Source organism: Polyodon spathula, chromosome 28 (assembly GCF_017654505.1).
Source record: "Polyodon spathula isolate WHYD16114869_AA chromosome 28, ASM1765450v1, whole genome shotgun sequence".
In the NCBI taxonomy this organism is placed as follows: domain Eukaryota; kingdom Metazoa; phylum Chordata; class Actinopteri; order Acipenseriformes; family Polyodontidae; genus Polyodon; species Polyodon spathula.
In genome coordinates this window covers 4,121,693-4,136,322 of record NC_054561.1, presented here as the reverse complement: position 1 = coordinate 4,136,322, position 14,630 = coordinate 4,121,693, and the positions used below count along the sequence as shown (strand labels likewise).

The window sequence follows — 14,630 nt, the reverse complement described above, 5'->3', positions numbered from 1 at the left end:
CACTGGCACCATCACTTTCTTTTCTTTAATTAGGGTCATGCAGATGTTTCTTAATTAGGGTCATGCAGATGTTTCTATTACAATGTTAAATACATTTCGTCTACTTTCTGCTAACCTGAGGTCTGACCAGGTGACCAACAGCACAGGAACAGTGATATAGCCATTCTTATTACTCTGTGTTGCTTGCATCTGTTCATAATAGCAACATTTTTTAAACTTATTTTTGTAAACATAAATTGGATCATTTCATATTGCGCCAGTTCTGAGAGATTGGGGTTTCTAGTTTTTATTTCACCTCCCACATTAGTCACTTACAGTATAGAGAACCGTTCGTAAGACACCTTGACATACATTAAAAAGAATTAGGTGATTTTAAAGAGTAAACAATGCTGTTATAAATGCAGGATCAAATAACCACAGTCCTAAACACGCATGTCAAAACCATTGTGACTTTAGAGCACTTGTAAATCTTTGAAAACTAAAAAAAAGTATGAGGCTTTTAATTTGCTGGAGATGAAAAAAAGCTTTTTGTAAAAGTAATTCTGACATTTCTTGTTTCAGAAAATCGTGTTTTGCTACTAAAAAGGGTGGTATAGTCATCCCTGTAACTACCTCAGGCACTCTCTAAAGAGGAAAGCAACCAAATGGTCTGTGCATGCGTGTAGTAAGTCATGATTCTAATACTTGACTGTGTGGTTTATGTTCCTTCATTAGAATGATAGCTTAGTTTTATGGTAAAAGGAATATGCTAATCACTCTTTTGATTTTATGGCGTTCAAGAGCATTGCTGTAGTTTTAAAAGGATATCAATGTCAGGAAGGGCTATTTGTTTTATAAATATTTAAGTGGTTTGTTCTGAGCTGGCTTCACAATGTTATCCCAGTGAGGATTCTACACTAAGAAAAAATGAGATGGCCTCGCTTTTTGGTTCTGCACACTGAGTACAGCATCACTCAAATCAGGCGGACAGGCTCTGAGCTCTCCCTTTATTTGTTGAAGACATTCTGTAAAAATCATCGTGTTGAAGCTTAATTTGAAGCGACTGACCGTCACTAGTTTCATCTTTAAAACACTGCAGATATGCAACACATTGATTTTAACTCTGTGAAGCGTCTTGAGGCCTAGAGAGAAAATATAGGCCTGTTTCATGGTCTTCTCTTCAGGGGGTGATTGGGACCTTCTTGTTTGTTGAAGTCCCTTACTAATTTTTAAATGTCGTCATAGCAACACTAAAATGTAATAGTTTATAAATGGTAAGACAAAGCAGCTACTGCACTGATGTTGCCATGGTATCACAGTGGTAATATATGCATTTTTTTATATTGGTATTATACTCGTCTGGTAATCCATTGCAGTAACAGGACCACTTGTATAATATGTGTTCCAAATCCAGAGCCATTGCTGTGGTTATCTAGTGGGAGTTATTCAGGATGATAGAATGGTATTCTTTTGTAACTTTCCATAAAATAGTGCACCAGCAAGAGTAGACACATAACAGTAGATGAGGAACAGCTATATGGGTAAAAATTAAATATTCTCTATAGAAGTTGTTTCACCTTTTAATGGAACTAACACAGGGTATATTTGATAATTAATATATTAAGATAATTATTAACTAATATATCCTACTTTCTATATATATACTATATATATATATATATATATATATATATATATATATATATATATATAATATGTGTTTTTTTTTTATTTATTTGTGTGAGTGGCATCATTTAAATCTCATCATGTAAAACAACATACTGAAAACTGATGTTGCCAATGTATCATATGGTAAATATTATTATACTGGACATCTCTTTCAGGCGAAATGTCCCTCTCTAGACCCTTGTCCTTTGCTGAGGCTGCTGTGCAAAGTCTTTTCGGTAACTGCATGCTGGAGGTTATAGCACAATGTGCATGTGCTTTTTAAAGGTTAACTGGGCTTAAAAGCCATTTTGTTTATTTGTGCCCTTCCCTTATGGAAAACATCCTGCCAAGTGGTTCCGAGGTTCTATTGACTTTAAAGTTACAAAGTTCTCATGCAAGGGGAAAAAAAAAAAAAAAAAAAAAAAGGTATTTTCTAGTGTGGGGTCTCGTGTAACAGATGGGTGTTCATCTGTTACCCCCACCCCCTCCCCTCCTGTCAGTGGCAATTACATTTCTGGAGAACACTAGCTGACATCTTATTCCATTTGTCCATGGTATTTGCTTTTGTTGTTGTTGGTTTCTTCATAAATATTTGGGCATTTGTTTAAAACTTTTTCTGTCTGTTTTTTGAAAGGGAATAAACCCCAAAGTTGACCAAACTAAAGCCAAATACTGAAACAATGTGTGCTGTAATGTACATGTTCATAAACCAAGGTCTCTGATCCACCGCAGTTGTTTGTTTAAAATTTTGAGGTTCGAGAAAATATGGCCTGTTATGTCACTAGAACAATTTTCCATATTCATACTTCGTTAGTTCAGAAGCAAAAATAGTATGTTTGAGACATGTATCTTCAGCTTTATATTGTTTATTAAAATCCCCACCTTCATTTCTTTTGGTAAAGTTAAGTGTTACTGTCTTGTTTTTTAAGCCAGTTCAGTAGAGGGCTTTATTAACTGTGCAGCTTCTCTGTTAGTATAGTGGATATTCCATGAACACCCTGTAGTTATTCCAAATATAACGATGGTCAAATAAGCAAGTGGGTTGTTTTTTCATCTTAACTGAATTAAGAGAATTACTTTTCTTAGATCAACTTAGTATTGCTGTTTGGAGCAGTGCGATAGTCCCACACAAACACGATAGGTATAAACAGATGAAACCTGCAGGCTGTTGTTGTACAAAACTGACATTTTGTTGAGTGTGTTTGATTCACACTGAAGTATATCTTCTAGCATTGTATATATTCTCAAGCATAATTGCACCAGTATAAACTTATATAGGGTATTTGCATCTTCAAAACAAACTTGTCAGATGTACCCAAGCATGTAAAGTTATTCAAAGTCATCCTTTTTAACCCATAAGGTGACATAACCAGCCCCTCCTATAGGAATACTATCAGTACTGTATCTCTCATTGAAAGCTAGTGCTTTCTGCAGTTAAACAACCTATTGATAAATGGAGGCATGTAGATTTGGTCAATAACCTGGATGTGCTTTTTATAGGAGAGACTGGAGGTTGTGGTCGACACGCCACTCAGACATGCTGTTTTTTCTAGATATGTTTACAATAATGCAAAACAAAATACAGTAAAACACAACTATCAAGGAATTGTCCATCTTTGTAACGCAAGTAAACTTTGACTGGGATTAGAATCCCTTAAACGAATCCCTATTTTACCATTGTGTTATCCTGGTCTAAACAGCTCCTTTTTAAAGGCGTGTGGCCAGGGTTGATGGAAACTCAATCAGTTGATTAACGCCTGGCCCCATTTCACACTTGTCTTAATTAGGGAGGGGATTCTAACTTACAGCCCTGCCACACATAGCATAAACTTGCACTTAAATAAAAATACACCATTTCAATGTGCAGGACTTCTGTCCCACTCACAGTACTTATTTAAATTGTGGGACCTAAGCTTTAACTGTTCTGTGGATTTTTATTGAAATTAACTAACAGAATGAGTCTAAAATAAGCACATCTGGTGTTAGCAGCAGCTGGAAGCCACCTGTAAAGCCAGTCTGCGGAGCCTGCCTCTGTGTAAACCTTTACCGGAACTGTTCCTGTGTGGATTTGCGGATTGCAGTTTCCAGATGTGAAGATCCTGGGCTCAATGTTTGTTGGCTTAAGGAACATTCCTATTTAAATTTTCCAGCGAGATTTTTGGGGAAGGTGATTTATTTCCCCTTCGTTTGTGGTGGATAGCATTTGTGCCTGAGGAGAAGCGGGAATTAATCACTGGAAACAGTTTCCATTGGCAAGAGCCGCAGGATCTCAGTATGATGGACTGGAGGGCTCCTGCCAAGCAGCTGCTGTGAGGCTTGATGAAGAAAATAGGTGCAATCTGCAGTCTGGACACTGAGTTACCCTTCTACATGGTTACTGTGGTTAAAAAAAAATGCGATAGGCAAGTACGATTAAGAATGGCAACAGATATTAAGAAACATTTCAGCCCTGTACTGAGAGAATGATAGTGGAGTGTGAAGTGGGTCTCAGAGACTTTTTAAATGTTATCTAGTTTGAATGATTTTCCTGAGTCAGCTTCTTACAAAGTCGATATCAATTTTTGCTCTTCGGGAATTTCTCCTTGTCTTCATCAGAAGTCTGGAATCTGGAGGACAATGCTGTTTTTTTTTTGTTTTGTTTGTTTTGTTTTTTGTAACCTTGTGTTCTGGAATGTTCTTTTGAAAAGTGACATAGACAGTTTATATTGGAAAATAAAACTGTCTGGGATGGCCATTTTGTTCATACAGTTTTATAGAGTAAAGATGGCAAACTTCAGAGATTTAAACAGTTTTCCGTAATACCAGTTCTTATCAGTAGGCTGAAAAGTTTGTCTACTTGACCAGAAGCCTACTGTACTTTTTGTCTTTGTCTGTGATATCCTCCTTTTGTAAACCAAGTGTGGTACATTAATTAAGCAGAGATCAATGCAATCTTTTAATTGGGAGGGATATACTACGTGAGAAAGATGTCTCTAGACTGAATTATTGAGGTTCCGAGCTGTATAGACTATCACAATGCTGAGTCAACAGTGGAACACAAAGCTAAACGTGGGTAAATCAATGGGAGGTGGATTGAGCAAGTTGTTACCTCTAACATAAGCATTCCACTTGGCTTAATCCACTGGGTGCAGGTTTGGAAGTTAACAGTGTTGTAGCAGCTGTACTAGGATATTAGATATGTTTCTGAGATCTATTGAGGTCATGGGGGTGCATTAAACTTGTGTTTTAAAAAGTCACCAGGATGTGATGACTGAAACAGATAATATGTATGTATAGTTGTTAATGTATAGGTATAGGAGAATGCCCTTGTATTCTGTGCTAATTCCCTATAGTATTCAAGTTAGATCTCTCTGTGGCTGGGGAGGCCAGCAGTTTACTATGATCTTTGTCTTGCTCAGAATGCAGCTGAACACAGCTGTTGTTGTTTTAAGGGACATTAATTTCAACAGCATGTGCATTTCAGCTGATGTCTTCCTCATTAAAACACCTTACCATTACATTTTCATCATTGTTTACAATATGTTAAACTACTACCAAACAACCATTTGAAAAACATATATTAGAAGATTCTAAGGTAAAAAAATTGTAACCTAGTGCACAGTAGTACAGAAAATACATATCTCAAATTGCAGTACAATACTACAGTAAAGACAAAGTGATGTGTGTTATTTTTACATACAATTATGCTGTATCAGGCTGGTCAAATTCAATTTGTAATTTGATATTTGGCCAGAAAAAAGCCTTCACTATTACTTCTGCTTTTTGCAAACAAGCTAGAAAAAAAAAATAAAATAAACATTTGTCTCGACCTTCTGTATCATAAAAATATATTTAAAAAAAATAATCCCATCAACCGAAGAGGTAGTGTCAGCCTTTGGAGGGCCTGATAAAATCACCCTGGAGGCCTAATTTGGGCCTTCTTTTGACACCTTGTTCTATAGTACACTAGTGAAGCAACTACTTGAAGGGTATTGTAGGTAGATTGGAAATAAATACTTTATTTTTCAAAAAAGAAACCGGCTGCCTGTCCAGCTCATAGACTGTTCTCACCAGGTTCATCTTTCCTCTCTGTCAAGAGCAGCTGAGAGGGTGGTTGCAGTACAGCCTTTATTGTTTTCTTTACTGCTGACAGACAGCAAATAAGGGCAGCTGACTGTCCCTCAGGATCTGACCGTTTTATATTGTGGCCTTGTTTGACTGATAGACAATTTTGAGAGCGCAAGGACAGTCGTTTGCCATTGGTGAAATTCCTGTGCTTTGGGGAGATTTTTCTTAAAGCTCGGATTGTCAGGAACCTGGTGATTGACAATGTACAATAGCCTCCGGCTAAGAAAACACCCCTTGGGAAGCTAGTGAATGGTCTTATAGCCAAAGTGTTCTCTAAGATGGAGTTAGCCACCAGACACAATATGAATCAATCAATAAATAAATAAATATGTATTACTTGTCATGACGCACATGAAGCAACATATAAACTTAACTGAATAATAACAAAGAAAAGCAATAGGCAAGTGTATGTTAATAAACTATTATTATTATTATTATTATAAAGTAACAGACAGACTAATGTTAATAAACTGTAATCTAAATTAACATAGCATCCCTACACATGTTAAAAAAAAAAGCAGCAGCAGTATACAAGACATGAACATTATTAAACAGATGATGGAGGTTTTTTTTAAGCACTCAAACAATTTCCAACTTTTTGTAGCAATGGAAACAGCAGCACATTTCGCCATTTGTTCAGAATACAAAATGAGTAAATGATATGACGGCAGTTCTGGAAAGATTTAATAAACCAATCAGTGTACCTAAAGACACACTCACAATGACAAGTCGCTTTTGAAAAGACTGAGTAAACCATTTTAATTTCAGTTCGAGGATGATGAATTATCAGGTTACAAAACAGTACTGTGCCCGTTGTGACGGAATCTCTATTGGTGCCAAGAAGCTGTTCTTTTAAGTGAAGTTCCTGTTCCTTTAGCTGGAGCGTTTCCAATGGGAAAAATCAGTTTCACCACAAGGGTGGTCCCTTAAGAGAAGTGTTCTCTTAGGAGATGTTCCTGTATTCAGAGACTTCTGTACTCCCTCCTCTGCCCAGCTAAAGCACAGAGCTTAAATAGCTTAGAACGCCATGAAATAATAGGGATATACTGTAACACAGGTTGTAAAATCTTGTAGTTTTTTTTTTTTTTTAAATCCCCACCAAATGTCTACAGGTCTTATTACAGTACAGTCAGGGGGTTGAATTGCTACTGCTGTAGATGGAAGTGATTGCCCCCTCCCCCACCAGAGGATAGGAAATTTGCTGCTGTGAGAGGTTAGTTAATATTTGTCATTAGAAAAACCTGGAATAGTTCTGGGATATCAAATCTTTTTTTCTTCTGGTTGGCCAATTAGGTCTAAACTGTTTACAGCTACACTTTATAAATGTTAATAATATATTATGGAATATACTGTACCTTATCCTCCAGAAGAAAATTATGTTTTATATTTTTCTCCGGGTCGATTTATTTATTTATTTATTTTTTTGCTTGCTTTGTTTTTCAAGGCTCCAGTTATCCCCTAAGCATATGACAAGGCCTATGAAATTGGCTGTGATTACTGTAGCCTTCTGTATGGCTTGTTTTTCCAATTACTTGGAAGACGACTCTTCTAGTTTCCATGGAAACCTACAATACATTGGCCGATTTAAAAAAATAAAAGAGTTTCAGGGACAATACACTATGACTGGAGAAAACAGATTAGTCACATTAAGTGTGAAGGAGCACTGTACAGAGTTTGGCTCTGGGGCTGTTTTAGGCCTAAGTGTTACATCTGAAGCCTGGAATATTTTATACAAAGCATAGATTTATCAGTTGGTGGATCCTTAGCTATCCATTAAGTACTGTTTAGTGTATAAGTGTGTGAAAAAAAGTGTGGCATACTGTCAGTCTGGCCTTGAACCAGAATTTTTACTATGTAAAAGATGTATCTTGTGGAAAGCTGACTAAATTAAAAGCTTAGGGAGTTAGCTTAGTCCATTAGGAGGAGTCTTCTCTCTCTCCTGAGGCCTCCATGGTGATGAATGAGGTCATCTCCACGGTAACAGGCACAAAGTCAAAATCGCAAAATCGAGTATTTGCCTTCCAGGCAGTTATAGCTTGGCTGGCCATATTTATATAGTTTTACGATGGTGAACTGTGCTCAATTAATTTTAATCTGACTTTGTGTACAATCAATCTGACACAAATTCCTAGGATAAGTAAAAGAGGCTACAGAAGATTATTGGTTCTGTATTCTCAGAGCCAAAAATATTTCAACTAATTGACCTAAGTGGGGCATCCCATTTCATTTCTCCTAATTATCAATGCAGAAGGACTTACTGTGTGGTCCTGTTGTCATTTTGAATATGTTGACCAGCAATAGTTGGGGTGAGCAGTTTTTCAAAGCTCAAAACCAGAACACATTGTTAAATAATTGATAAGACTAATTAAGCCATTTAATGTATAGCTATTTCAATGGTTATTTAAATAGCCATCCTCTCACTCTTAGTGTGTGTGTGTGTGTGTGTGTGTGTGTATATATATATATATATATATATATATATATATATATATATATATATCTATATATATATATATAAATTGTATTTATTTTAAGCAGCTATCTAAATTAAATACAATCCTGGATGTATAATTTGTGGCTAATATATTTAAGTAGCGATGTATTGTGTTCATCGTGTTGCATAATTTTACAACGTATGAAAATAATACTCTTATTATTATATTATATTATTATTTTATTATTATATGAGTTCATAGTCATGGAATATGTATACCGTAACAAGAAATTCTTTTTTTACTCACTACATCAGGCTTTATTGACATTGTTGGTGTAGTTTACCCTGCTCTGTCTGGGCTAAAACCAGCCAGACCCGAACAGCCACAAAATTACTGTATTACACACAACTGTAGATTCATATGGAATATAAACTAAATGAAAACACAGGCCGCACTGAGGAATAGGCACGTACGCCTGTGTTAATCACTTTATAAAAATAATGTTGATTACCCTAGTACCTTGTTTTTCTGTTTTATTTTGTTTTCACTGCAGGTGCCATAAACTAAAAGGGGTTGTTTACGTTATTTTGACAAAAGGTATTTAAAGTTTTTCGCGTTATGCACGAAGTGGCTGAAAACCAGGAGTATTTAAAGATTTTGAGCAAAATCCGGGACGTCTGGTCACCCTAGCAATAGTATACCGATTTGAAATTGAGTTATCTGTCAATGTTCATACTATTAATAGACTCAGTGCATACTGTTGTAATGCTTGTAATCTTGGCATCAATTCTTGGGATGTTAGAAGTGCCCCTGGCATACGTTCCTGCGTGCCGTCTACAGTAAGCTTATAGAGTAGTTCTGACTACACTTGATCTTCACATACCAAATTCAGAATTCTTCACATTAAACAAACCTTTTTGATCTCTGGGCAATACAAAAGCAGTCAATCGTACAGAAAACACATGCAGCAAGAAAGATAATAGTGGATGTTAATTACAGTAAGAATTTCTGTTACAACAAATAAAGTTGGAGACAGTCAAGGAAGAAATGCTAGGAAGCTCATGCTTGATTCAGCCGAAGACCAGAATAATAGAGCAGTATAGAATATACGTAGAAGTAAGTTGACAATGGCTCTTGAACCCATATTTACAAGTTTTGGGTACTTGACTACATGGCAGACCTCATGAAGCTGAGAGAGGAGGGGAGGGGATAAGCAGCAAGTCATTAGTAATGATAAATAGTTTAACCTACATTATGAAGGGCACCAAATGCTTGAATTATTTAACTTGTTGAGCACCTCTCTTTGGGCAAGAAGCTTTGTGAATGGTGAGTTTAGCTCTTTTCCACCTACAATTGTCTATTTACGATTAAGTGTTTTCCCTTTGCCCCACTGTACCTAATACATCCTTACTCTATATACAGTTTCTTGTGGAAGAAGGATTAGTTAAGGGGATTACTTTTGACATGCAAGTTGTATTTATCCATCTTTTCCAATTCTTTTTTTTTCTCTCCACAGAGGTGTTGATTCGAGTTCAGGTTTTTGACAACAGCGACCTTTCACCTTTGGCAAACACGGTGGTGGAGGTTTATGGGAACCGTTCAGCCTTGGCGTCGGGGGTGGCAGACAGTGATGGGGTGGTCATGGTCACATTTCAGTACCAGCCAGGAACTTGGATCCTTGTCACTGCTTCGAAACATGGATTTGTGACCAACACAGCACCATGGCATGCCAACAGGATACCCTGTAAGTGTCTAGAGTTTTTTTGTTTTTTTTTTGTCACTGTTTGCTGTATAACCATAAAATTATAACAGTTTCCCTTGACTTTATCTTGGGTTTTATCCACTCAGAAGATGTAACCTGTAGTCATTGCTAAAATACCAATACTGTGACTGTTTTTGAACTCCTAGCTCCTACAGGCTCAAATGCGACAACTCTACTAGGTGGGCTAAATGAGCAGTCCTATCAGCCAAGCTAGTAGGAATTCCATATGCTAGTCAATAACACTTCCCTCCCATTGCTACAACACCTCTTTGGAGAATTTATGTTGTGGTTGACCTCCGAACATGTCCTGCTGTAGTGTGGTTTTTGTCTGTTGGCGCCCGTTTGTTCATCAGTCCAGTTGGGGGAAAATCAGTTCATCCTACACTACTTCCTTACCCTGAGGTTGCAGACTTTGTGCATTGCCAGGTGCTGTTGATTTAATCAAGGGCAACTGATTCATTAGCCCCCACGTTTCTCCCTCTCCCAGACTGCGCATTGTCAGCTAACACACCCAGGATATAAAGAAAAAAAACATCTGCTTGACACTATCTCTGTTATTTCACAGCTCCACAACTTCCAACCATTACAGTTGCTGGTTTATTTTTATTCCACTTTCAACTCCTTGATCTGAAGAGGATGCTGCTAATTGAAGTAACCCTGCTGTTCTCTGAGGGCTGTCTGTAACAACAGCTGGAAATCTCTTGTACCGTACTGGGCATTAGATAGCCTTGTGGTAAAGATGCTGGTCATTGCTACCATCTTTCTGAAAAGGCGACACACATTTTTGTTCTTATGATTGTGTTTCAGATAATCCAATTGAAATTTGACGTGGAATTTGTTTCAGTAATCAAGGTTTCAGGGTTAACAGGGTTTTGGAATGAATTGTGTCAGCTTTTATTCATTCAATCGTGTTTGTGTTGTTTTGTAATACGGTAATCACGATTACCTCTAGTCATGCTGTGCCTCACATTAATTGAGACTTTATCACAACTTTTCTGTTTTTCTGTCTGTTTTGCTTGTTGGCTTTTTAAAATAAAGCCATACAACTGTTCTCTCCCACAGTGGAGAGGGGCTGAATTAAAGTATTTTTGCGATGACCAGTTTAATTTCATGGCACTGAAATCAGTGTCTCATTATGACAAATTGTTTGTCTACAAGAAAAGAGAGGAGCGAAACTTCTTGATAGCAGTGGCACTGATCCTTTTTAACTATAGATGATAGCCAGACACACGAGAATATCATGATAACTGTTTACTCTTCCAACTCTTTTTTGTTATAGTGTTTTGGGCCGCTAAGCCAAGGCAAATTTGCTGAGAAGAATCAAACAATACAAATTTAAAATCTAGCTTAATACCGCTTGGTTGCAGGAATGTGCCAGTAAAGTAACTTGTAAAAAGAGCCCTACTAAAAATGAACTTGTTTCCATGTCTAACATGTACAAAAATCTAGCCAGGCTTCGTTAACTAGTCTGTTGTGCTGAGTGGAGTTATTTTTCCTAGCCTGCAGGGGCAGTCTGCTTATTTTTCCAATTTTCCCAGGGGGCTGCAGTGTTGAAAGTGTTGAAAGAGCACTTTGTAGTATAGGGTCTTTCTCAATGTTTTCATAACAGTTCAACAAATAGCAAACCCCCAAAGACTATTGTCAATGTAACACATTTGTGTTTCATCAAAATATTCACATGCATATAATATTAAGGGGACAGTTAGAATAAAAATAAGGTGACCATATGGCACCATGTTCATTGAGACAGTTCAGGCTTTTCAACTCACAACCCAATGCATTCTGGCACGTTTTACCTGTCTCAGGTACCATTCCTGCCTTTAAGAGAAGCAGGACTGGGCTTACAGAATTAATTGGGTAGTTGAAAAGCCTGAACTGCCCTAAACTTTCCCAGTGAACACGGAGCCATATGGTCACCTTAAATAAAAAGGACATTTTAATCTCTGTAGAGAGGAACAAATATAGCCTTGATTCTATTGCAGTTTGTATTAGTTTGACTCTTGTAAGACTTAGAAAGTGTTAAAAGCCCATCTGATTGCATTCCTGTCTCAAGATGTTAGGTTCAGTTATTTTACATATGGTCCCTTGTGACTGCCATAAATTGTAATGTTACTATTAATTAAATGATTTCTTGTCTCTCCTTGCTGTTAAACTGATTCATCACATATTTCATTTTGAAAGCCTCGCTGAGACCTCTGTTTGCAAAGCTTTTAGCTCATCACTTGCTCATTAGCTCTGGCTGGCTCCTTGAACCTTCCAAGGACCAGCTCCAAAACATTTCCTTCGATACAACCGTAAGCTCCACAAAGTCACCCTGTTATTAACCTTTTGTGTTTTATTAAAAAAAAAAAAAAATCTTTAAAGTTTTGTACACTGCTGTGATCTAGCACTGCATTAGCCGGTAGCCGAGTGGTGACATCAGGCCAGAGTGCAGGAAGAAAAAACAACTCAATACTGCAGGGCAAAAAGACTCTGCAACGGTGTTTATTTTTAAACACCAAAATAAATAAAATATTTTAACAAAAAACACTGCTCACAGAGCAAAATAAAACGGGAAACAAAAACAGGTCTCGCATACAAAACTGACTACAGGTCAGGCTGGGTAATCGCCTTCACTGTTTTTTTTGGACATGTAAACAAAACTCTTTCTCCTCTCGCTGTCCTCTACTCTGTGTCTCTATATTTAGAGTAGGTGGAGCTAGCAGAGTTGAAAAGTCACATTATCATATTGGAAATGCTGTACACTTAGGATACTCCACTTACAATACTCGAGAAGCTCAAAGCAACTCAAAACCCAGTAAAGCCATTAGGAGGAAAATTATAATAACTTGTATGGGAGGAACATAGTCCAGAACCACTCGGCATAATTGCAGAGAAACATAAAATAGTACAATAAGGGAAATTACATTTGAAGCTACTTGCTGTTCAGTATGTCATAGATGTGAATCAATCATGTGACATTTGCTGGGCATATCACAGGTATTTCCCCTATTGTGACCTGTCTGCAATATTATAGTCTGTACAAGAGTATCAAGAAAGAGGCTTTCCAGATAAAACACCAAAGGACACTGAGAATAAATACATAAATGAGCCTGTCCCAGTGGTGTGCACAGATGAGTGGGCTGTACTTACAACATTTTCTTATCGGAAGCGTGACTCATTGTTTTGGAAAATTGTGAACCCCTCCAGCTGGTATTCTGGAGCAGGTGTCTGGAACTCACAGCGCAGGGCCCTCGTCTGCTTGCTGCTAAAAAGTTACTGTAAATCAGAACTTGAACTTCAGTAATTGAAAATACTGTTTTGTTATGGACTATTTAACGTTTTGTAGATACAAGCTGGTTAAAGGATTACTTTTAACTCAAATCATACCTAGGTGCTGGTTTGATACATGTATACCTGGATGAGCCACAGCTGCTTTTCTAGAGCATTTTACAGGACCACTATTTACTTTTATTATTAATCCTGGGATTTATCAAGATGTAAGTTGGTCAGGTCAACTCCTGTGTACCATAAATGAAGCTCAGAGAGACTTTCCATAGGGTGGTTTATAATGTAACATTGCCAACATAATAATCTAACATCTCATAACTATTTTTAGTATTTTAATATTTTTTATTATGTTAAGGTTGAGTGTTTAAAGTTATGGATTTAAAAAAAAATATAAAGGAATTTGCCATATATGAGCGTCAGGTTTGAAATTCAGTGTTCTGTGGTTTCCGTCAAGTGTTCTTAAATTAGGCTGTGTTGACCGCATCATTCCAGGGTGCTTATACAATATATGCATCAACTAGAAAGAGATTAAAAGGGGTTTGAGCAATGGATAACAGGACAGTGAAATGAACAATGCAATAAATCCCTGTGAAACGGTATAAAGCCGGGTGAGTTTGTATTGATTTAATAAGAACACATCTGTGAAGCAGCAAAAGAAAGATACAGTTACTTAGTTGTGTAAAACACTGAGTAGCAACCTAATAAACATGGCTGACTGGCACATTTGGTGGCATTTCCACAAACTGGAATCTATTAAGACATTCTCATCCAGTTACTGGGTGAATTTTAAACATGCTCCTCTCATTTGGGAATTCTTTTTAATGAGGAAGTAGCTTCAAGGGAAATAGTTGCTGTTTTCCACCACATGCTTTCCCTTACTATTTCATTGTGATTGCAGTCATTCAGAGCGGTTCTGTTGATCCAGTACGGAGTTATTTTTATCTCACTAAATCAACCTTACCTGGCTTTGAGCTCGTCCAGAGAATCCCAAGTGTCCGCTCTGGATAGTCTTCGCATCTCGTTCAAATCACGTGACCTTGCAACTATAGGTGGGGCTCTCAAAAAGAATGACTGCAGTCATAGTCATGCTGTTAACTACAGACTCCCATGAATGTGTTTGATTTGCATCTACGCTGACATCTTCTCCTTGTTTGCAGTGTATGCTTCTGTGAGTCTCTATCTCCTTCCCCAACGACCAGCCACCCTCATTCTCTATGATGACTTTGTTCAAGTTCTCCTGGGATCACCTGGTAGGTTTCTTAACTGTCTTATTGCACTACTGTACATACTGTAGACATATTTACATGGCTTGGGCTGTAAATGAATGGTCTGATTGGTAAAACGACCCTGAGCTTTGTATGTCAGTTTAATAATAGCAAACGGTTGTATAAGGTATTGTACTCATCTTA

The 14,630-nt window shown here is 37.3% G+C and overlaps 1 protein-coding gene across 4 annotated transcripts in view; it reads left to right on the top strand.

Annotated features, from left to right (window-relative positions):
• Positions 1–14,630, top strand: part of fam171a2a (family with sequence similarity 171 member A2a) — a 43,077-nt gene that overhangs the window by 4,225 nt on the left and 24,222 nt on the right. For all 4 annotated transcript variants that reach the window (XM_041231545.1, XM_041231547.1, XM_041231544.1 and 1 more), the window contains exons 2-3: positions 9,706–9,933; positions 14,379–14,471. In XM_041231545.1, coding sequence (XP_041087479.1) covers positions 9,706–9,933; positions 14,379–14,471 — 321 coding nt within the window. The remainder of the gene's footprint in view (positions 1–9,705; positions 9,934–14,378; positions 14,472–14,630) is intronic.